This window comes from Ursus americanus, chromosome 11 (genome assembly GCF_024610735.1).
Source record: "Ursus americanus isolate L20-20 chromosome 11, mUrsAme1.1.p, whole genome shotgun sequence".
Lineage (NCBI taxonomy): Eukaryota > Metazoa > Chordata > Mammalia > Carnivora > Ursidae > Ursus > Ursus americanus.
The window spans coordinates 68259876-68283500 of record NC_142137.1 but is presented as its reverse complement, the minus strand read 5'-3'; the positions used below and the strand labels follow the sequence as shown (position 1 = coordinate 68283500).

At 44.3% G+C, this 23625-nt stretch overlaps 1 protein-coding gene across 1 annotated transcript; it reads left to right on the top strand.

Moving 5' to 3' along the window:
• Nucleotides 1-7891: 7891 nt before the first annotated feature.
• On the top strand, nt 7892-16107 carry SOD2 (superoxide dismutase 2). Its single transcript, XM_045805439.2, has 5 exons — nt 7892-8048; nt 8375-8577; nt 12410-12526; nt 14031-14210; nt 15812-16107. Exons 1-5 carry the CDS (start codon nt 7915-7917, stop codon nt 15955-15957), a joined length of 780 nt encoding a protein of 259 aa, XP_045661395.2. The 5' UTR covers nt 7892-7914; the 3' UTR covers nt 15958-16107.
• Nucleotides 16108-23625: the final 7518 nt, after the last annotated feature.

Sequence of the window (23625 nt, the reverse complement as noted above, 5' to 3'; positions counted from 1 at the left end):
CAAACCACCCAGTAAGTTTGAGTAGTGCTTCTGCCCCAAGAAAGGAATAGACAAATGATAACGAGGGCAGATTTGGGTAGGAGGCAATCTAAAAGCGGCAGCAGTGACCCCAGGGTCACTTAATAAGTGAAACCAGGCTGTCCAAGGCCATGTCCAGAAGGCATGGAAAATTGAGGTGTGTTTAGGAAAACAAATGTTTCCAGAGCTCCATTCTCTGAGCAGGGCTCAGCAGTGAGGGAGTCCTGCGGGTGGAAGGTGATGCTGAACAGAGTTGTGGCAGCCATGCTAATTATAATCCAAGCGGGAGCCCAGATGCAGAGAAAGGGATCCAGCCCCTAGGAAAAGGGACTGGCAAGGGCCAAGAATTGTTCGTGGGCCTCAGACATTGAAAACAGGGAATGAGTAAGATATACAGGATAAATCACAGCAGATAAATGTGTTTGTTTTGTATACGAATCTATCTAGAAGGCATTGCAAAGGTAATAAATATTTGATAAGTTTTTTAAGAATTTTATTTAATTACTTGAGACAGAGAGAACAGGGGGAGAGGGACAAGCAGACTCTCCGCTGAGCAGGGAGCCCAATGTGGGGCTCAATCCCAGGACCCTGAGATCATGACCTGAACTGAAGTCAGACACTTAACCGACTGAGCCCCCCAGGTGCCCCTATTTAATAAGTTTTTAAAGGATAAACCATGGTGTGCCTTTGACCTAGGTATTTTTCTAAAACCCACTATATATGTGGCTTCAGCCTTGGCCTTTGGAAAGCTGGAATCAGGTGCTCACTTCGTTGTCATTTGGACCATCCCTGGCCTTGTGCTAGACGAGAGATTGTGTAACAGCTTCATATTCAACTGGGGTAACAACGTTACTCATAGGATCAAGGCATGCTGTCCAGATTATTTTCAATAGATAGATGTAGCATGGGGTGAACATCTTCTTGGGTTCTGTGTTCACTGAAGTTCTATTAGTGGTATAAACATATATTCATTACACAAAAACTTTAGAAGAGCTAAATACATCTCTCTTCTGTTTGATATCATTTAAATTCTTAAAAACATTTATTGGCTCAAAAGAATATAATGGTCTTCCTAAAGTTATCTACCTAATATTTAACATTCTCATTAACTTCAACCTATCTTCAAATGTATTTAGCTTTTTAAGTGTTCTTAATAACTCCTTTTGTACAGGGGTGTGTGGGTGGCTCAGTCGGTTAAGTGTCTGACTATGGCTTATGATCTTTGATCATGATCTCAGGGTCCTGGGATCAAGCCCCATGTAGGACTCCACACTCAGTGGAGAGTCTTCTTCTCCCTCTCCCTCTGCCTCCTCCCCCCGCCCCTGCTCATGCTCTCTCTCAAATAAATAAATAAAATCTTAAAAAAAATAAAAATAAAAAAATCAAGTTAAATTCAAACTACTACTAAATGTTTTATTTTATTTTTTATTTTTAATTTTTTTTAGAGAGGGAGGCAGGAGGGGCAAAGGGAGGGGCAGAGGGAGAGAATCTCAAGCAGACTTCCCATTGGGCACAGAGTCTCCCACCTCCCTGCCTCAACATAAGGCTCGATCTCACAACCTTGAGATCATGACCTGAGGCAAAATCAAGATTCAGGCACTTAACTGACTGAGCAACCCAGCCACCCCAACTTTTTTTAAAGGAATTTCAAGAAACGTTTGAAAACAACTCAGGATGCCATAACATACCTTGAAGATCCTAAACTGTAACTTTTCACACTACTTTCTTGGATTTAAAGTCACATTTGGGCTGATTAGAGGTGGGTGCCCTTGGGCAAGGTGGTGGTGTGGATGCAGGCTTACCTCTAAAATCCCCACTGAAATGACCCATAAGACAAACTCATGGGGGAAAGAATCGCCTTACTGCTGGAAATCTGAAGTGCCACTCAAAGACCAGAAATATGGGAGAATTTCTGGTAGACATAGTCTTTTTTTTTTTTTTTAATTGAGAGTAGGGTAGGGGCTGAAGGAGAGAGAGAGAATCCTCAAGCAGACTCCCTGCTGAGCGGGGAGCCCCACACGGGGCTTGATCCCACAACTCTGAGATCATGATCTGGGTGGAAACCAAGAGTTGGAGGCTTAACCGACTGAGCCACCCAGGCGCCCCTCTGGTAAACATAGTCTTGATGTGTCACTGTCACACTGGGTAGCAATGACTTGTGGGATGTGATCGTACAGTGACTTCACTGTGTCATTACATTGGCCTGCTGATCTTGGTTTTTTCTTTGCCCCTGGACCAAAATGCTGGTCCCAGGACCTTTCTTTTTTTAATTGTAGGTGATAAAAAAAAATCATATAATCACTTTAAGTTGGAGCACAGGCTCAGTCTTAAATGCCCAGTCCTATGTACAAACCTCTGACACGGACTGAAAGTTGAACTTGTCCTTTAGTGCAGGCCCCTAGCAAGCTCGCAGCCCACATGGGAGGAAGAGGGGGAAGCCCGTGGGCTCTTCCCATCTCAGGCCTTGTTCTCCTGCTCTTCCTCTCTTAGTGTGCTAACCTTGCTCCTGACTTTCCAGAGACTGAGCTGCAGGAGAGGTAGGGGGTCTACCTGCCAGAGAGCCAGCTGGGGTGGAGCTGAGCCAGATATGCCACCTGTACAAAAATGCTTGTATATATGTGGGGCCATTAAAATGAAGTTGAACCAGACAGAGGTAGAATGTACCTCTTCTCTCTCAGCCCCTGACTGTGGCTGGAACTGGTACTGGGGTCAGATGGCACCAAAGCAGGAGCCAGCTAAGAAAGGCCATCCCTCCTGGATACAGACTCCCCTTCCCCTCCCTGCAGGTGAGTGCCAGTAAGCCCTCTGAAGGAGCAGGGCAGGGAGGAGAGGGGAGGGGAGTGCTGTGGAGGGAGTCCCTGGTGGGGAGGGGACTCAGTGACTGTGATTATAAACTCAACAGTGGTTGACAGTTTGATAACCAGATTGGATTACAGAAAGCTGTGAACTGCCCTATTAGTTTGCTTGGCTTGTAAAGCAAAATACCATAGACGGGGTGGCTGAAACAGCAGAAATCTATTTTCTCACGGTCCTAGAGGCAAGTCTGAGATCACGCTGTCAGCAGGATTGATTTCTCCTTAGGTCTCTCTCCTTGGCTTGCAGATGGTCACCTCTCAGCCTGTGTGTGACTTTATCTCCCCCTATAAGGACACCTGTCACACTGGCTTAGGGCCCACCTTGAAACTCTCATTTTAATTTAGATACTTTCTTAAAGGCCCTGTCTCCAAAAGTCACATTCTCAGGTACTGGGGGATATAACGTATAACATATAACATTTGGGGGGTACATATAAATTTGAGGGGACACAATGCAGTCCATAACACCTGGATCAAGTACTAAATTGGTCTGGGACAAAACTAAGATGTCTGCTCAGAGGAGAGTTGAATGTTCAGGGTCAGTGTTGAGATTAAGAGAGCTTCTAGTTTGTACATCTCTGAGAGGATTCTTCAAACCTGTACAAGAGCAGTTGATCAGCCTTCTTTCATAATCAACCAGAATATCTTGTCCCAATATATCGCTGACTAGTTCCTTAAACTAAATTAATACTCTTAAGGTGAAAACACTTCTAGGCTTATTTCACACAATTTTATGCTATTTCCCCACAAAAGGGCCAGTGAAGATATAAGCCAGCACCAGAGTGGGGGTGTAGGCCAGGATGGCTAGTGTTCTGGGACATGCCTGAGATGGGACCCAAAGTTCATATTATTCCCAGTGGACCAAGTTCTGGCATGACCTCTGTCATAAATATGAGGCTAAGCCTCCTTCCTCCACACCTACTTGGGTTCCTCGGTGTGGGGTGTAGCCTCTGGTATGTGCTGGCCAGGAGATGTAGCCAGCCTGAAATCCTTATGCTTGGTCATTCATTGCCCTCAGGGATGTGAGTCCATTCATCTTGGGTAGCTCACGGGAATTATTCTTAGAACTGTGCCCATGAATTCAATTTTATTCCATGATAATCCTGGGATATTAATAGATCAACCCACTCCGCACACAGAATACATTGGACATGTTTTGTTTTTTTTTTAATCAGGTGTGATGGTTAATTTTACTTATCAATTTGGAGGGTGTTTTGGGATGAAATTGACATTTAACTGGGTGAATTTGGGGTAAAGAGGATTGCCTTCCATAATGTGGGTGGGCCTCATGCAATCAGCTGAAAGCCTGAATAGAACAAAAACTGACCTCCCCAAGCAAGAGGAATTCTCCCTCAGATTGCCTTTGCACTGGACCCACACCATTGGCTGTCCTGGGTCTCCAGCCTGTCTGTTCACACTGTCAATGTTGGACTTTTCAGCCTCCATAATCCATGAGTCGATTCCTTATAATGCAGCTCTTTTTCTCTCTATATAAAAATCATATCAGTTCTGTTTCTTTTTTAAACAAGATTTATTCATTTATTTTGGAGAGAGAGAGCATGCCAGGGGGAGGGGGAGAGGGAGAGAACCAAAAGCAGGCTCTGTGCTGAGCATGGAGCCCAACGCCCTGCTCAATCTCATGACTCTGAGATCGTGACCTCAGCAGAAATCAAGAGTCCGGTGCTTAACCAACTGAGCCACCCAGGTGCTCCTCAATTCTGTTTCTTAATACATCTCTTTCTCTCTATATATACAAATCATATCAATTCTGTTTCTCTGGGGAACTCTGAGTAATACACCTGAAGTAGTTAATGATGGTGGGTTATTCATTCCCCTAAAGGGGCAGACGTTGCATGGTCTTTATGGAGGGATCTGCTGGACTCTAACTATGGGACACCCTTTCTTTTTACCCTCCTCCATTCTGGCTTCCCAGGTTTATGGCCTGCAAGGGTGGGAAGAGTCAGGTGACCCAGCGCCAAAGGCAGTTCTAGGAAGCTGGGGTTTCACTGAGGCTAAGAATCGAATGTGATTGAAAGCATAATCCAACATGAGAACAGAGGAGCAGTCAAGTTCAGGTCCAAGAATTATGACCTGGGTCATATGCAAGAGATGAGTCTGGAGATTCGATTTCCCTTTTTTTTTTCCGGGCTGGAAGTGTGCACATCTAAATGACTATATCTCCCAGCCTTCTCTGTAGCTAAGTGTAGCCTTGTGCCTAAATTCTGAGTGGAATCTGTTGGGTGAACCTACTACAAAGGATCCTTAAGAGGGAGATAGCTGCGGCCCAAACTTTTGTCCTTCTCTCTTCATGGGAAGGAGGTGAGATGGCTGGTGCTCTAGAAACTATGATGGATCATGAAGCAACTCTGAGGACGGAGGAGCCTGGGTCCTTGATAATTTCATGGCACTGTCATCCCAGCCCTGGACTGCCTACTTCAGATTGCTTTTACATGAGGGAATGGATATGCTCTTCTGTGTTTGAGACCCTCAGTCACTAGAACACGAATGTGATTAGGAACAGGCTCAAAATGATTTAATCTCAACCCATATTTTGCCTCCTCCAGCCAATATGTTGGTCTAATGTGGTGGGTCTGAGTAGCCTTGGGGAGTTTATGCAATGGAAGTGCACAATGATGATGCCAGATGACATCCTGACCTGTCTGGAGGAATTTGGGACAGACCCCAGTCAACTGTAATCTAACACCGGGCCAATACTGAATGAGTACTTCATATAGTGGCCAACAAAAAGAAAAAGAGGCCTGTTTATTGGGTGTGGCAGACAAAGAAGGTAAAAAGACTTCTCCTAATCTCTAGTATCCCCCAAATCCTTGGTCTCAATCCAGATACTCTCACAGTTGGGGCTGTCTTCTGGAAGGATGTAGCTGATATAGATATGACGTTAGAAACACTTCAACCAGACTGTTACTGTCACTAGCCCACCCCCCAATTGTTACTTGTTCAAAAGGGCATCTCCTGAGGGGGTCAATTTAAGTATCAAAGTATCATCATCTGTACAAACTAGGATTACATCCATGTAGCCTAACTGGGCTCAGTCGCCTTACAGTGATATTTTGTTCTCACTAGAACAAGCCTTCTTATTAGTGACTGATCTGTTATTTCACCCTTCAAAATGTCCTTTTCTTCCAGTTCTCAGAGCCAGTACCCTTAAACTGGCTCTTAGGACCTCAGCTAGGATTCACAGAACCCACTAACTAGCTTGCCCTTCATGTTATCAATGCTAGACTACCTTGACTGAAAAACTACTTTATATCTCAGCTCACCCTTCAAAATGTCCTTTTCTTCCAGTTCTCAGAGCCAGTACCCTTAAACTCTTAGGACCTCAGCTAGGATTCACAGAACCCACTACTTTATATCTCAGCTCACCCTTCAAAATGTCCTTTTCTTCCAGTTCTCAGAGCCAGTACCCTTAAACTGGCTCTTAGGACCTCAGCTAGGATTCACAGAACCCACTAACTAGCTTGCCCTTCATGTTATCAATGCTAGACTACCTTGACTGAAAAACTACTTTATATCTCAGCTCAGCTAAAATGCTTCTTAATTTCCATAACTAACCATATGTTTGAGTTTTAAGCACATGCGTAACCTGCCCCCAACCTGATTTTCCTCCGTTACCCAGTCACATATTCTTGGTTAGTTTCCCAACTGTCAGCAAAACCCAGCCCTCTTGGGGCGCCTGGGTGGCACAGCGGTTAAGCGTCTGCCTTCGGCTCAGGGCGTGATCCTGGTGTTATGGGATCGAGCCCCACATCAGGCTCCTCTGCTATGAGCCTGCTTCTTCCTCTCCCACTCCTCCTGCTTGTGTTCCCTCTCTCGCTGGCTGTCTCTATCTCTGTCCAATAAATAAATAAAATCTTAAAAAAAAAAAAAACCAAAAACCCAGCCGTCTTGCTGAGAAGCCAGCTCAGTGGTTCCGGTTAGCCATTCTCCAACCCAAATCCTAGTCATCCTTGGGAAGGGGGGCGGGGTGGGGGTGGGGGTGGGGGTGGGGGTGGGGGTGGAAGAGAGTAGCTGAAACTATTCAGCACCTACTCTCTGCTTCCTTTTAAATTATTCTATTCAATAAGGACCCAACTTATGCTAATAATAGTGTAAGTCTTTCCTAACTTCTACACAGGGAGGATTCACACAATTCAGGATCGTTTTTTAATTGTTGAGAAAGCATTAGATACAGCTCGTTAGGCTGTTAGACACAGTAGGAAAGAATCTTCTGTTGTACTTTTTAAAATATTCTCCTGAGCTTTTGGTTCATGGAAGTCACTCTGAACAAACACTCAGGACCCGGCTGGTAAGGCTTGGTAATAAAGAAGTACTAACTTTCGGTTCTAATCCACTCTTTTACTTACTATGTGATCAGGGCAACCTGCTTAATTAACTTCAGTGAGCTCATTAATGTCGTCTGCAGTCAACGATACCTACCCTAGGAGTGAAATAAAGATAAATGCATATAAACCCTGCAGCATAGTCCCTGGCACATTGCAGGCGTTCAGGAACACTATTATCAGGCCACCCTGGTCCTGGCTCCGGTCCCAAGGTCAAATTCACTCGGAAAGAAAAGTCACTCCGGGCAGCGGTTGGAGGGGCACTGGCTCCACACCTTACTAGCGCCCAGGACCCTCCTTCCTGAGTAACCTCCCTAGCCCGCTAGGTGCGCCAGGGTGACTCAGGGAAACCGCAGCCCTCCCACCCGCGAGGTCGCCGAACCCAGCGGCGGCCCTGACTGCTGGGAGCAAAGGGGCGGGGCTGCGCCGGCCTTCGGCTGAGGCCCCCCCGCGGGCCCCCAAGGGGCGGGGCTGCGGGCCGTACCATCTTCCACCATGGGGGAGGTATAGCGCGGCCTTCCCTTTGGTCCCACGCCCAGAGGCGGGCGGGTGGGAGCCGCTTTCCCCCAGCCCCCTGGGGCAGCTCCCTCATGTCCCTCCTTCTCGCGTCGCCGGGCTCAGGGGCGGACTGGCTCTGGCAGGGCCGACCTGGGGCCGCACGCCCCCCGGCGTGGGAGCGGCGGGCGCAGGGGGCGGAGTCCATGGAGGACGGCGGTGTCCTTGCGGCGCGGCGCGGGGTGCGTATTTGTGTACGCCGGGCGGTCGGCGCGGAGCCTGCGGCTTTGAGACGCGGACTGGCGGCAGTGCTCGCCATGTTGTCCCGGGCAGCGCGCAGGTGAGCCGCCCGGGCCGCGTGGGGCAGCGGAGACGGGTCACGGCCCTGAGGGCGAAGGGGCGCGGGCGGCCGCTTCCACCGGCCCCGCTCCCTGCATGCCCGCGCCGGCGCGGCGGGTCCAGGGCACCTTCGGGGCCCCGGCGTCGCGGGGACGCGGCGGGCGGCCCTGCCTCAGGGCAGGTGTCGGCTGAGCGCGTCCTGGCTGCTGCGTTAGTTAATGCTTCAGGGAATGTGGAGGGCGGGCGAGCAAGCGGTAGAAAGGCCCAGATGGCGCTGGGTCTGCGTAGACACGTGAGCCAATCGGTCTGTGTCTGCTCTTTTTCCAGCACGAGCAGGACGCTGGTGCCGGCGCTGGGGTCGCTGGGTTCCAGGCAGAAGCACAGCCTCCCCGACTTGCCGTACGATTATGGCGCCCTGGAGCCTCACATCAACGCCCAGATCATGCAGCTGCACCACAGCAAGCACCACGCGACCTACGTGAACAACCTGAATGCCATCGAGGAGAAGTATCTGGAGGCGCTGGAGAAAGGTAGGTGCCGGGCAGCCTGCCCGTGAGAGACTGGACGGGGAAAGGGGACAGCGAGGCGTGGCCTCGGGAACCAGTGCCCTTCGGTTCAGGAGAGCGGCTGCGCTTGTCCTGGAATTGACATGGGGTCAAAATTCACAAGGAAAGCAATCATTTTATGGGAAACTGAAACAGGCTTGTGTGTATCTACTAATATTTAGAATTCAGTATTAGGATATAATATGGACTTACACTTTTTTTCCCTAAAGAGCCCAGTTGACAAAACCAGTAATGTGTGGACTTGTGTGTGTCTGGGGGCGTGTGTGTACGAGAATCTATACAAAATCGTATTACACTTTTCAGCCTATTAATCGGTGGCTTGCGCGAGAAAAATAATTGACGGCATGTATTGCTTAATAAGCTGCCCAGTTAAAAGATGTATTTTCTCTTTATTGACTTTAGGTCCTCTGAAATTTGTTGAGTAATTTTCAGACGGTGACATCTTGTTGACTGGGGGCATCTAGTGGGAAAATGTAGTATTTCAGCCTGGTTGCATGAGGTAATTGGCTAAACAAAAACAGAGGAAGTTGCCACATTCTGGAAGGTTTGTGACAGGAACTTTGAGTACGGGGAGAAAGTTTGGTGATTTGTACGGGAAAAGGGTTTCAGAAAAATAACAGATTCGGGAAAGATGTGGTAATGATGACAAGGTGGGGAATATCCCAGTTGTGAAATTATTTCCTGCATGACAACAACTGACAACTTGAACCTTTCTTTTCAATATTTTAAAAACAACTTAATCTCAGTCCTTTTCTTGTGCAATCACACCTTTACTTGTTTTCATGAAAGTTACTGAAAAAAAAAGAAGCCGTACATGATGTTGTGTTATGTTGACTATAAATTAACAAGTACCTGCAGTTTTATTTAGAAAATTATATATTTTAAAGACTATTGAAGAATCAAATTTTCATGTTTGAAAATTTGGGGCAAAAGTATTAAGTGAAATAACATCAGTCTCATTACAAGTAGGTAAATAAATACTTTTCAAACAGAAGTATTTAACTTTTATTGTATTTAACAGGAAAAAAATTGAATTGAAGCCAAAGAATATGTTGAACTTAAGAGTAGTATTTTTAAAAGCAGATAGTAAAGCCTCCACATTTCTGTTATTATTAATATTTTATTTTATTTTTTATTTTATTTATTTATTTTTAATGTAAGCTCTATGCCCATTGTGGGGCTTGAACTCACAACCCTGAGATCAAGTCGCATGCTCTACTGACTGAGCCAGCCAGGCACCCCCCCAGATTTATTAAAATTAATTCATTAATTTTAAAGGTTTTATTTATTTATTTGAGAGAGAGAGAACACAAGCAGGGAGGAGAGGGAAAGGGAGAAGCAGACCTCTTGCCGAGCAGCTTGATCCCAGGACCCCGGGATCACAATCTGAGCCAAAGGCAGGTGCTTAACTGACTGAGCCACCCAGGCACCCCTATATTAAAATTTAAAAATGATGAAGTAAACTTTAAGAGATTGAGATTATTAAACTGGTTTTCAATAAGCATGTTTCTTTCACATTAGAAAAATTTAGTTACTGTTGATTTATAAAAACAATACAAAACCTACATTTATTTTTAGGTTGATTTTCCTAGAATAATTTCTAAGAGGGACCCTGATCTATAACAAAATTATTTTGTGAACACAATAAGAACAAGAAGTTGGCATCTTAAAACAACTCTCCAGTATGATCTGTGTATTTTGAGATCACTTGGCCGGTGCCTACTCTCTGAGGTATGCCCTGAGAGCAGATTAGAGAACTTTTTCTATTATGTAAACTCCCTAAGCACAGAGCTCTCAGTGGTTCTTTGTGTCTTCCATTTTGTCTTTTAGTGTCTTGTGAATAATAAGCACTTGGGACTTAATTGAACAAGGGAATTGCCATTTTTCCTAATAGTTAATCTTAGCTTCTTAAAGGCATGGAAAAGAGTATTTTATTTTGCCTACTTATTTAGCAAGGTAGAAGAAAAGTTTCAAATGTGACTTTTTTAAGTATAGATATCAGAGAATTAATTTTTTTTCCATAAAAACTCCATTTAATATGTTTAGTTACCTAGTCAATCCAACATTCACTGAGTGCCTAATATGTAGGAGGCAATATATTGGCCCCTGGGACACAGCAGTGCACAGAAGTCCTTGTTATTATTGGAGCTTTTGTTCTACTGGGGAGACGGACAAGTAAATATGTAGTAGAATGCCAGGGCTGTAAGTCCTATCGAGAAAAACAAGTTGGGGAAGTGGTGGGGAATTGCCCATTTTATATTGTGGCTTGAGAAGACTTCACTGATGAGGTTGACATGCCCGTGGAGACATGAAGGAGAAATGTGGGAATGAGCCACGAGGTTATCTTCAGGAAGACTATTCCAGTCTAGGCAACGGCAGTCGGTGGAAACCCTAAACTGGGAGCAGGCTGAGCTCTTGTAAGTGCAAGGTTGGAGCTGGGCCAGCGAGGAAATGCACAGGGTCAGACGACATGCATCTCTGAAGCCGATTGTAGAGACTCGGGGTTCACTGTGAATGAGAGGGGAGCAGCCTTTGGAAGGGTTTGACTATGGGAGTGCCACAGTCAGTGTGGGGTCCAGAGGAGCCCTGTGGCCAGTGTTGAGAACAGAGTGTAAGGGGCACATGTGGAAGCAGGGGACCAGTGCGGCCTGGTGGCACAGATGCAGGTAGGTTACGCTGCTGGTCTGCACCAGAGGTAGGAAGAGGGGATTGGGTTCTGGGTCTTTTTTAAAGGTAGAGCTGGTGGGTAGGTTGGTGGGTTGAACGTGGTGTGTGGGGAAAGGAGTAAGTAATGACCAAGTTATCAAAAATGTCCTGAGAAAACAGCTGACACTTGCTGGGATGGGGAAGGCCATTGGAGGGTAAGTTTGGGATTTAAAATCTGGAGTTGAGTTTTGAATATGCTGAATTCTTTGTTGATGTAACATTGAACTATTTCCCAATGAATAGTTGTCTATCTAGAAAATGAGAGCTGAAAATCTGCCATTTTTAAAAAACTTTTATTTATTTAATTTTAGTAATCTCTACCCACATTGTGAGGCTCAGACTCACCACCTTGAAACCAAGAGTCATATGCTGTACTGACTGAGCCAGCCAGGTGCCCCTGAAAATTTACCATTTAGTCTGTATGTGGAACCACACGTATCAGCATTTCAGTTTTCTATCATTGTTCTCCTCATTATTGCTGAAATATTTATTTATTTATTTATTTATTTATTTATTTATTTATTTATTTATTTATAAAGGTTTTATTATTTGACGGAGAGAGAGCCCGTGCACATGTGTACGTTCTCCTAAGCATGACCAGGGAGCAGCAGGCAGAGTGAGAAGCAGACTCCCCGCTGAGCAAGGAACCCGATGTGGGGCTCGATCCCAGGATCCTGGGATCATGACCTGAGCCGAAGGCAGATGCATAATGACTGAGCCACCCAGGCGCCCCTGAAATCTTTAATATCCAAGAAAACTTAGAGTTCTTTGAAGCTCAGAGAAGAATTTTCTGCATGCTTTGCACCCCCTGCTGGGCCTCTCCTGAGTTGTTCAGCATGTTATTAATTGAACTGAAAATCCACTGGGACAAATAATTTTTTAAGACAATCTTTGTGTGTGTGTGTGTGTGTGTGTGGCAATTGTGGAATTTTAGGACCGATAGGGATGTTACAGATAAGCTAGTCCAATTATCCGATGTTTTACAAAGAAAATGGTGTATAGAATGTTTGAAAAGTAAAAAAAAAAAAAAAAAAAAAAATGTTTGAAAAGTAAGAATTTTGAAAAGTGTGTTTGCCTCTTTCTATTACAGGTGACATTACAGCTCAGGTAGCTCTTCAGCCTGGGCTCAAGTTCAATGGCGGAGGCCATATCAATCATTCCATCTTCTGGACAAACCTGAGCCCTAAGGGTGGTGGAGAACCCAAAGGTTGGTAGACACTGGTGTAGTCTTAGCTACCTTTCGTGCATGTTGGGAATGACAGTTGCTTTTCTTATGTTAATTCTGAGGTATCATAGTGGTATATTTTTCATAGCAAGGAGTACAACAAAGTTGTAATTTTGAAAGGGACAAAGGAATGAAGAGTACATTCAGGAAGTTATGTCATCAGCTTTTAAACATATACACACAGTGTCAGATATGGTGTCAGCTTCTGGTTGAAATGCACTGTACTTTACATTAGAATAAGACTGGTAAACTGTTTTTAGAAAAGTTGAGCAATCTGGGGCTGGGTAAGATACTGAATTATTCTGTACCTACTTTCTTCATCTGTATGATACAGGGACCATAATAGAGCTGTTTTGAAAATTAAATAAGTTACTGGAAGTAAAATGCTTAGAATAGTGCCTTTGCTATTATTTTCTACTCTTCCTAACAAAAAAAGTCAGTTGTCCCAGAAAATTAGGTTTTCCAGGACCCCTGGAGGGTAAATGAGGGGACTACAGAGCCAATGGTGTTGTTCATTCTGGCTGGTTTACTTGACTCCCTGTGTCTCCTGTGGAGGCCCAGATGACTTGAATTACTTACCCTCCTCATCCCAGGGAAGCTCTGGGGCATAAGTAGAGCTCTTCTTGTCTCTGGGCTTTGGGCATGTACCTTAAGTTTCTGTGGGTTTATTTATTTGTTTGTTTTTAATTGTTTTGTAAAAGGCATCTTAGGTACTTGTACTAAGCGGTTGCATTTGGAAGATAAATGGGAGAGTAAATGTGAGAAGCTGGGCATTTCTGCGTTAGATCTGCAGCTGAGGCTTTGGGATTTAGTAGAACGTCAGATACGCCCGTATTCAGCCAGCACGTCTTGGTTCTCTGACGCTTGGGGTTATCTGTACCACTTTATTATTTGTGCTTATAATCGATAACTACTTTTAAACCAGTGGAATCAAAGCAGTGATATTTTTGGCCTACTTGATTTGGTTGATGTGCTCAATCTAGAATTATATTCACATTGCTACAGAATAAAAGGACTGTAGCTTTTACAGTGTACCCTTTGTTCAGTAATAAAAGACAAAAATCACTCTTTTTAAAATTACATAATTGTGATAGGAAAGATCTAGGCTGCCTTGGGGAAGAACCAAATAACAGCCATAAAATTTTATTCCCAAATTGAGACAGAATAGGTAGGGTAGAAGTCAAAGTAAAATTTTCTGTTGAAGGGAAACAAGAAGGTTAATGGAAAAAGTACAGTGAGGGAAGAAATCCCTCTAACATGGTTCGGTAACAAACACCTGAATTAAAATTGTGAGACCTTGTGATGCTAGTGTCGGGGAAGGAGTAATGTGGTGCCATCTAGGCTCACTGGGTTGTGTTATGTCTTCTGCATGTTGTCTAGTTGTATCTTGTGCAATATGACAAGCACATATTAATACGTGTAGTAAAATTGTTTATTGTTGCCATCTGTTCACTTGTGGGTGTTTTTGGATTTTTTTTTTAAATAGGGGAATTGCTGGAGGCCATCAAACGTGATTTTGGTTCCTTCGAAAAATTTAAGGAGAAGTTGACCACTGTATCTGTTGGCGTCCAAGGCTCAGGTTGGGGTTGGCTTGGTTTCAATAAGGAACAGGGACGCTTGCAGATTGCTGCTTGTTCTAACCAGGATCCGCTGCAAGGAACAACAGGTTAGGTTTGAAAATTGTTGGACATTCATTAGTGGGGGATGGTTCGCAGTAAAGTATTTACCTTGAAATAAGGAACACGAACAGTGGTTAAACCTATTGTGAGTGTGTCCTAATGTGAGTAAATCTCAACAGCTAATAATACCCTGAGTCTTAGGTAAGCAAAAATGCTTTACAAGCCCTTGATGTTTTTTAAAATTAGCATATGTAATTTTACAGATACATTAACAAAACACGTTTTTGAACATAAACTGCTTCATTTGACAGAGAATGCGTATCAGCTTACATAATTACACACACTGAAATTAGATAAACACCACAAAGGAGGAAAAGACCTGGAAGCAGAGTCTGACCTCAGACCTTGGACTCTCCATCTGCCAAGCACTTGTAGTCAGAGTGGCGCTAGAGCTCAGATGTCCACACTTCTGCCTTTTGGGGGTTTTGGTTTTGGTATAGGAAAATATTTGGTTTAGAAGCTCCAGGCTGGGCTCACCAAATCCTTTCTCACATTGAGCCGGATTGAGCAGAATGTCTTTAGGAGGTAGTCACAAGGCATCCAGCAGTTCGTTGGGACTTTGATCTGCAACGTAACAGACCTGCAGTGACGTCTCAGCGTCAATCACCAGTAGTTCTCGGCCACATTTTCTGCCTCTGCACATGTCCGCAGACTTGCTTACGCACCTCACTTCCCTGGGTGTAGTCAGATTTAGCCAGAATCTAAACGGTTCTTTTGGGAACTTGAGATGCTGGAGAATGCTGTAGAGAGTCGGGTCTATCTTTGAAGGTGCCTGACAGACAAGGCTGTGATTTCCAGGTAAACCCTGGCCACACCTGCTTCTCTTCCACTTGAGGAAAGCCCATTGGAATGAAAATCCGTGAAAGTCATGGCAGTTTACAGAGGGAAAGAATCATTTATGAACTTCGTTACCTTGATATTCGTACCACATGATTAGTGACCCCCCCCCCCCGCACTGCTCAAGCCCTGCTGGTTGGTACTTGTTTTTCTAGAGGAGGGCTGTCCTTTAGTTTGAGAGTTGTTGAAAATGAGTGTTGCGTAAGTATTTCTTTCTTTATGCTATTTAATTTCTGAGAAGAGTGTCCCTTTTATTTTGCTCCTGTTCAGTTCTCTTTGTTAACTTAATCTTTCTGCTAGAGTTTCATAAATGCTCTGTATTCTCTGAGGCTAACATTCGTAGCCTTCGGAGCAGAGCGGGTTCTCCTTAAACTCCCCTGACTGCTTCAGAAGGTCCTCAACCACCCCCACAAACATGGTACCCTTATCGATCCCCCCAAAATTGGCTCATGGATAGATTTGGTGGTGTTTTAAGAACAGCCCTTAAAATACCGTACTTAATTTTCCAAACTGTTTTAAATTTTTTACTATTTATCACATTTTCCTCCAAAGAGTAAAGTTTAAAAAAAAATTTATAGGATATTTATTCTTCAGCAAATTTCCTATTTGTAAAAGAAACTGAAAAATGGATGGGAATGTTGTGAAGGGTAATTTTGTGTGCATGGGATAAAGTTTAAGTCGAGAAGATGCAGTCACGTTTTAGATTGAAAAATTTATACTTTTTGCTTTTTCCCCCCCTTCTCTCCAATAGGTCTTATTCCACTACTGGGGATCGATGTGTGGGAGCACGCTTATTACCTTCAGTATAAAAATGTCAGACCAGATTACCTAAAAGCTATTTGGAATGTAATCAACTGGGAGAATGTAACGGAGAGATACATGGCTTGCAAAAAGTAAAACATGATCATTACACTGAGCAAAAGAAGCTTTTCACGACTATTTTTGTAGTAGTGCAGAGTACCGTAGTATGCCAGGTCGCTGCTCTTCTGTAGCATTTCTTAACGTGGCTTGTTCAGGCGTTTGATGAACACGATTTAATGCTATGAACTTCTTGGTTTCCAATTTTGTTATTGGGCAATGAAAATAGTAAGTGCTTTGTGTGATTTAGTCTTTTGATCGAACATCTTCTTCCAAGAGCCGAAACAGCCAGCAGGTTGTAATTGCCACCATAAAGCCGTCAGAAAGATCTCATCCCTATCCTCTTAGGGCCTCCGGGGAAGCCTTTTGCCCCTGTTCTGTTGTACTTGTAGAAAACCTGGTCCTTTGCCCACGTTTAATGATAAAAGATTAAATTTGTTTCCCAAGGGAAATGTTCAGTTTTTCTATTGAAAATGGCTCTTTTTGTAAGTAATCTTCTGTCTCGTAGTCCTAGTGGTAGATATCACCCATGGGCCTTTAATTATTTTTGGTCACATGTTCCACAGGGTTAACACCATTTTGTCTTTTAAAACGTGTCACTTGATTGCTAAATTGAGAATTGCTCTAATTTATAAAAAGGAAATCGTCGTGCGTTTGAATTTTTCTGTTGGGAGAAATAAAAAGACTTGTGTGTGACATTTTGTCATCCAACATAGAAGTATGTGTTAGGTACCTGCTCAAAACGGACAAATCCGGGCCTTGTTGATAAAATGCATGTTGGGAATGAGGCCACAGACCGTCTGGCCAGGCCCTTGGCCCCCGTTTCCTCCCTGTTCACGCGTGCCCCTCTGCAGAGCGGCAGCCTGAGCCGGGTGCCGCCTTCCCAGAGTGCTTGGTTTCTGGATGTGGGCAGCGGCCTGTCCCTGCCCAGAAACACTGCTTCTCAAAGACTTGTTTTGAGTTATTCCATCATTTTTGATCTTTTCTTTTAAAAAACGCACGGTCACTATAGAAGCTTTATATTGTATAGTCCTTTAAATAAAGGAAATAATACCCATAATCCAGCGACAGCCTGTCAAATTGTGTTCCTGTTTCGTGCCTGCAGGTGGGACTTTAAATGTAGCAGGGAGCCTTTTGTAATTTGGCTTAACATTGTCATATGTTCCATGTTCCATCATTTCCCTCATTTTTGGTGGCAGTATAATTTATCAATTGGACACTTCCTAATTTACAGTTCTGTTACTGAATATTTCATTGCTTTTTAATCATTTATTGAAATAATGCTGTGATGAGCAACCCACATAGTTTTACCTTCTGTGGGAATGTTTTTTTCTATATAGGTTTTTTTCTTAAACCTATTTAGTAACTAGATGTTTTCCCAAATTAGTATATTATTTTTTCCCTAAGTTTATTCTATGTTTTGCATGGAAAAATGGAGTAACTTAGCAGTTTCATTATTGAAGACTGAAGTTTAAAAAAAATTTAAGGCACTTTTCTTTTAGAATTCTTTAGAATTCAATTAGAAAGTCTTTAGGCTTTCTGAATTGTCAGCAGTGTTGATGAGACTAGTGATAACTGTGTATGTGCTTGTGGATTGAAGACACGGGAGACTAGGATTGCCATCCGTCATCTACCACAGTGAAGTGACTTCCACGGAGTGCAAATGAGAGTCATGTGCTTACCGCCTCCATGTATACATACCTATGCACGCATACCTACACGCACACAGAGGCACGTATGTACGTATATATACACACATATATGTATAAGCAAGGCAGGGAACTCTGTTTAAACAGACCATTTAGAAAAATAGAACCTTTCTGGAAGATGGGCTTTTGAATACAAGTAGTCTGCCAGATCCTGGTTTGTACTGAACTAGCAGATATGCAGAGATTACCGACTCATATAAATCTCTTTGACTTTTATTAAGCTTTAAGATTTCAAAAAAATTCAATGTTGAAATTTCTATGGGGCTCTATTTTTGCTCTGATTTTGTGTTGAGGGAACAAGGGAAAGCATGCTGTTCTTCCCTAAGGTTTTGTTTTTTTCCTCCCCATCAGATCTTAAGAGACTAAGATAATTTACAGATAAAGATTTTAATCATCCAGCAGAAAATGAGACGTCAAGATTTTGTTTAGCCCTGCTTTTTCATAATAGAAAAGAAATAGAAAAGGTGAAAGCCATTTCTTCTGAGATGAACCAAGCATTCATTGTTCATCCAGGAGGGATTTTTGTGACCGAACCAGCAGTGCCTGCTCTAGTCTTAAATGTGCTTCAAACACCACAACGTGGTTAGTGCTGTAAGAAAACAGGGCACGAGACAAATACTGTCTGCAGTGGAATCTGCTGCTTGAACTGTTGTGTAATAATTAAACTTCGATGTTGAGAAATTACAGTCTTATTGCACACCTCAAATTCATGATCTGAAAATGAGATTTGAGTTTCTGGTGGACACCTTTTAAAAAGTAACATCAAGATGATAAAATTAAGATTGATGTGTATCATGAGTCATCTCAGACTAGGTCTAAATAGAAATTTTATTTCCTGTTTTAATTGCAGGGGAGCAACTGCTTTGGAAAGCTGCTTAGGTAAATGTTTTATAAATCACTGTTTCTCATTTTCAGTTACACCTAATGACTGGGCAAGCTGATGTCCTGTGTTCTAAGGTACATATCAAACCTGGGATGCATTAAACATCCTATAAGGTCCTGGGTAGTTCTCATTTAATTATTCATTAGAGAAGCATTTATTTTCCTATTATAAGTGTGAAGTTTTTTGATTGTTAATAAAAGAATCTGTCAACTTTCAAAAGAGGTCTGCATTATGCCTGTGTGTCAAAACAATAATCTTGTAATGCTTTATAATTTTTACTGCTTTTCTGTGGGACAGGGATAACAAATGATAGGTAGTTGAACTTTTAAAACTCAGAAGGCATATGGAGTCTTCATTCATATTTGTAGTAACATCTGATAATGTAATAACATAGTATTTTATATACTAAATTATAAAGTTAGAACATCTTTCAATACTAACCAGACATAGAAGATTGTCTTGGGGCACTTGGGCTGTTCAGTCGTTTGGGCATCTGGCTTTTGGTTTCAGTTCAGGTCATGATCTTTGGGTCATGAGGTTGAGCCCCATGTCAGGCTCCGTGCTCAGCAGGGAGTCTGCTTGAGATTCTATCTTTCAAATAAATCTTAAAAAAAAAAAAGAGAGAATATTGCCTTAACTATATACAGCACATCTTGTGATAAAAGGCTGTTTACTTCTTTTTTTCCATAAAGTTCTGGGCAGGTGGTATTTTATCCATTTGTACTGGGAAGTATGAGCTCACCTGGTGCATCTTTCCCTGGACTGTTTGTGTAATGCAGATGTTATTACACTTGATGATGTCACTGAGTTCCTTAAGTCTATTTTTATTTATTATTATTATTATTTCTCCTTCCTCTTCAGCTTGATTTCTTTCCATTATCTGTCCTCCAGAGGCTTCCTCTAGTCTACTATTTATTCCACTTAGTGTATTTTCAATTTCAATTATTGAGTTCTTCATCTCTGATTCATTCTTTTTTATGTTTTCTATCTCTTTGTTAAGAGTTTCACTGAAGTCCTCCACTGTTTTCTCAAGTCCAGGGAGTATCTTTATGACCATTAATTTAAATTCTCTATCAGGCACATTTCTTATCTCTTGTTGGGATTTTGTCCTGTTCTTTCATTTAGGACAAATTCCTCTGTCTCATTTCGTCTAATTCTGTGTCTGTTTCTATGTGTTAGGAAAGTTATCTTCATCTCTTGCTCTGGAAAGTAGTGGCCTTATGAAGAAGGGGTCCTGTAGTGCCCTGCAGTGTAGTGTCCCCTCTTCATCAGAGAACCTGGCACTTCAGGGGTGTCTCCCATATGTGATGTGTGTACCCTGCTGTTGTGGCTGACCCACTTTTGCCTTCAGTCTGGCATCTGCAATGGCTGTCTGCCTGTTGCGGGCAGTGTTTGGTCCCTGTGGTGTCAGTTGACTGGTCAGGGGCTGACTTGGGCTTGGATTGAGTCGGACTGGGCATTTACCACAGATGCAGTAGCACCAAACTGCAGGGTGCTTTCCCCGCGTTGTCCCCTGAGAAGCTTTCATTGGTGGGCAGAGCTTGCAGTCAGATCAGATGTCTGCCCCCAGTCCATTGCTGGAGCCAAAGTCAGACTGATGTGCTCTCTTCCTCTCTCCCGCAGGCAGGAATCACTTAGAGTGGTGCTGACTCCTGCACACTGCCAGGCTTGTGGCACTGCTTTGGGTGGGCTCTGGTCAAGGGCATATTAGAGGAGGCAGGTCTGCAGAATGCGGAGGTGGAGGGCACAGTATTAGCAAGGTTTGCACGGGTCTGCTGTGGGAGGGGACCTACAGCCGCCCAAAACTCCTGCCCTGGCTGGCGGGTTGCAGGGAGTGGATCTGAAGAAGCACGTGGGGCAGGGCATGCTGTTAACAAGTTAGGGGAAGAGTGTTCTCGTTGTGTGCTGGTTCCTGCAGGTGTCTGTGTATCTGGGTTGGGGGCTGGGGGAAGGAAACAGTGCAGGCCAGCTCCTTTGTTCCTGGAGAAGTCTCTTAAAGATCTCTGCCCCTCCAGCACACAACTATCCTTCCCATATATGCCAGGCATTTTCCAACCTGCTGCTTTTATGCTGTATCTCCTTGCGGCTGTTTGTTGTGCTGTCCCATTAAGGGTGGGGACTTGGCTTCCTCTTGCCCCCCCCCCCAGCTCTCCCAAAGCTGAGCCTACCGATTTTTAAAGTTCTAGGTGTGAAGTTCCACTGATTGTAAGAACTCATGAGATTCAACCCCTCTGGTTTTCAAAGCCAAATATTGCGGGGGTCTGTCTTCCCTGTGCAGGTTCCCCCTGCCTGGGGCACTGGTGCGAGGGTCTGGTGCTGTCCCCTCCACACCTGCCCGTGCTGCCCTCCTGCACACAGTCCTGCAGGTCCATGTAGTTCCCAGTCGTGTCTCTGCCCTTCCTACCTTCTTGGATGTGTCGTCTTCTCTACATTTAGCTGCGGAGTCTGTTCTGGTAGTCTTTGGGTCATTCTCTGGATTATTTACACTGATGTGGGTGTTATCTAGCTGTATTTGTGGGACAAAGTGAGCTTAGAATCCTTCTACTCTACCATCTTCTTACTGTTACTGGCATAGCATGTACTTTGATCCATTTTCTCACTCAAGGCATTCCCAACCTCCTCTCACACAGTGACTCTCTTTTCCAGGGCTTTCTCCCTCAGTTGTACCCCCTTTCCTTTATGCATCATCTTAGGTCTGCTGGGAATGGTCTCTTATGTCACATCTTCCCTTCCCAGGCAAACTCCTTGAACAGGTAGTACTGGCAGTGTTTTCCCACTTCCCCTCTGCCGATCACACTGCCATATTCGGGGTTCTGCCCCACCCCTCTGATGATCCAACACCATGCCCGATGGGTGCTGAACACTGTGGGGAACATCTGTGGGTTTGCTTGACATGTTCTTCATGACCTCACCCCTCTGGTGATGGTCCATGGTCTAGTGATGGCCACTTGTCTCAAGATGGGCTAATCAGAGTTCTTCTCTCAAATTTTTAAGACTGGATTTTTTAAAAAAAAAAGACAAAGTTGTTTCCTCTCTTTATTTCTTAAAATTATTGCATGTCTTTCCTTTATTTCCGTGAAGTGGTTCTCAATCCTGAGCGCACATTCAATTACAAAAGCAATGATGCCCAGGCTTCACCCATGGAAGACTCTGATTCCAACGGTCTGGGCAAGGGTTTAGTTTTTCAAGTTTCTCAGGTGACTTGAGTGTGCACCTAGACTGGAGAGCCATGAACAGAGCCCCTTTGTGACTGTGAAACGTGGACTGGAGTACACACTTACCCTGTCGCCCCTGTGCAGGACCGCTGCAGGGCTGCGTGAGGTGGGACTCTGCTGCCTCTGCCCCTCAGCACCTGTGCAGACACGGCCTCTGACCACCTAAGGTCTAGGCTTTCCCCCCGTCGTGTACGGTCGTTCCTGGGGAGTGGCCCCTCGGCCGAAGCTACTTTCCAAAGTCTTCCTTATGTGATGATGGGGCCACATGGCTGCTTCTGCAGGTGGTCAAGAACTGGGTAAGCCTTCCTAATCTTGTGTCCCTTCTGCTGGCTTGCTGGACATGAATGCTACTATCTTGGAAGCCACTTGTTGAAGATGGCACAGACGCAGAAGAGAAAAAAATCTGTGTCCTTGAATTGTTGCTTCAAAGAGAGCTGCGTGATGAAGAATACCCAGATGATGGGAGCAAGAACTAGTGTCTTAATGTGGAAAGACGCAGAAATGTTGTGATTCAGTACAGCAACTAACACTAATAACGCAGGGGTCTCCCCCTTCTGCCTGATACAGTATCCTGGTATTCTTTGGGGAACAACTTCTTTTCGTTCCATCATGGCTTGGTAAGGCTGTCTACTCCTGTGCTCTGCCCCCGTCCCTCCCCAGTTTGGTCCACTGGGTGGGTGTATGAACCAGGCTGGTCAAGTTCTCCATGTCTGGGTGCATAATCAGTTTAGGGATAATCTCATGACTCAAACTGGGTCAATGAGAATCTTTCTAAGCCTCAGCATCTGGGTTGTGGGAAAAGTAGTTTTCCTTCTTTGGACTTCTGTTTGGGAGAACCTGCAAGATGGTGGCATCTTGTCCTCTACGGTGGAACAGAATTAGGACAGTGAGTGAGGCAGAAAGAGCTGAACCATGGAGACGGAGACAGAGATCCACTATCACTGTCAGGTCTTTGAACTTGGTGGTCTGAAGACAGTGCCTGGGTTCACTGCTTCCGTGAGCAGAAAATTCATTGAAATTATTGTATGTAACTTCGTTTCATTACTTCTTCTGCCTAGGCAAGTCGAGCAGGACCATTGTCGGGAGCCAACGCACTGCCTGGTGTCAGTTCTGGCTCCGCTCTGCTCTCCAGGCTCGTGGGACACAGTCCCCGCTCACTTGCTCACTGCTCCATGAGGGCCACCAAGGAAGAGCTCAGGGTTCTGCCCACTCCCCAGTCCACTCATTTCTGAGTCCTGATGGCTTGAGTGCAGAACCTCAGTTGCCCTCAGTCTTCTGTCTCTTGTTGTCCAGTTTATCAGCAAGTCTTGTCTTCCTTCTTCTCATTTCTCTACTTTCCCACCTGCATTTTCTCCAAGAGCCTCCCACTTCTCCGCTTCTGTACTTGCATCCCTGTAACTTATTCTCGTGTAGCGACTGGAATAATCCCAGAAGTGCACATTTTTCCGCTGAAAACTGCAATGTCATTCCTTTGCTGTTAGGATAAAGTCCAAAATTCTTCCCGAGACCTTCAAGGCTTTGCATGGTCTGGCTCTTCCCTAGTTTTCAACCTCACCTCTTATCCCTCTCCTGCCACTCCCTGCACTTGGGTCCTGTCCTCACCATTTCCCAGACCCCTCTCAGTTCTTCTCAGCCTTTGGGCCTTTGCACCTGCTGTTCCCACCACAGGGAAGTGATTCCTCTCTTTTCCAACATGGCTATACTTCTTCAGAGAGGCCTCCAGCCGTCCTATTTAATGTATTTCCTTCCCAGGAGAGTCTTTGGTTGTCTATTTATTCTCTTACCTGTTTGTTACTTGCGTCTCTGCTTTAGACCGAAGCTTGAAGGAGGCAGGGTCTTGTGTGCTAATCATAGCTGAATCTCTGGACCCTGTGTCCAGCATGTAGTTGGTGCTCTTCTC

Coding starts and splice junctions, on each gene's coding strand:
- SOD2 (XM_045805439.2), top strand. CDS start 7,915: ATGGAGGACGGCGGTGTCCTTGCGGCGCGGCGCGGGGTGCGTATTTGT. Junction 8,049..8,374: donor TTGTCCCGGGCAGCGCGCAG/GTGAGCCGCCCG, acceptor CTCTTTTTCCAG/CACGAGCAGGACGCTGGTGC. Junction 8,578..12,409: donor TCTGGAGGCGCTGGAGAAAG/GTAGGTGCCGGG, acceptor TTTCTATTACAG/GTGACATTACAGCTCAGGTA.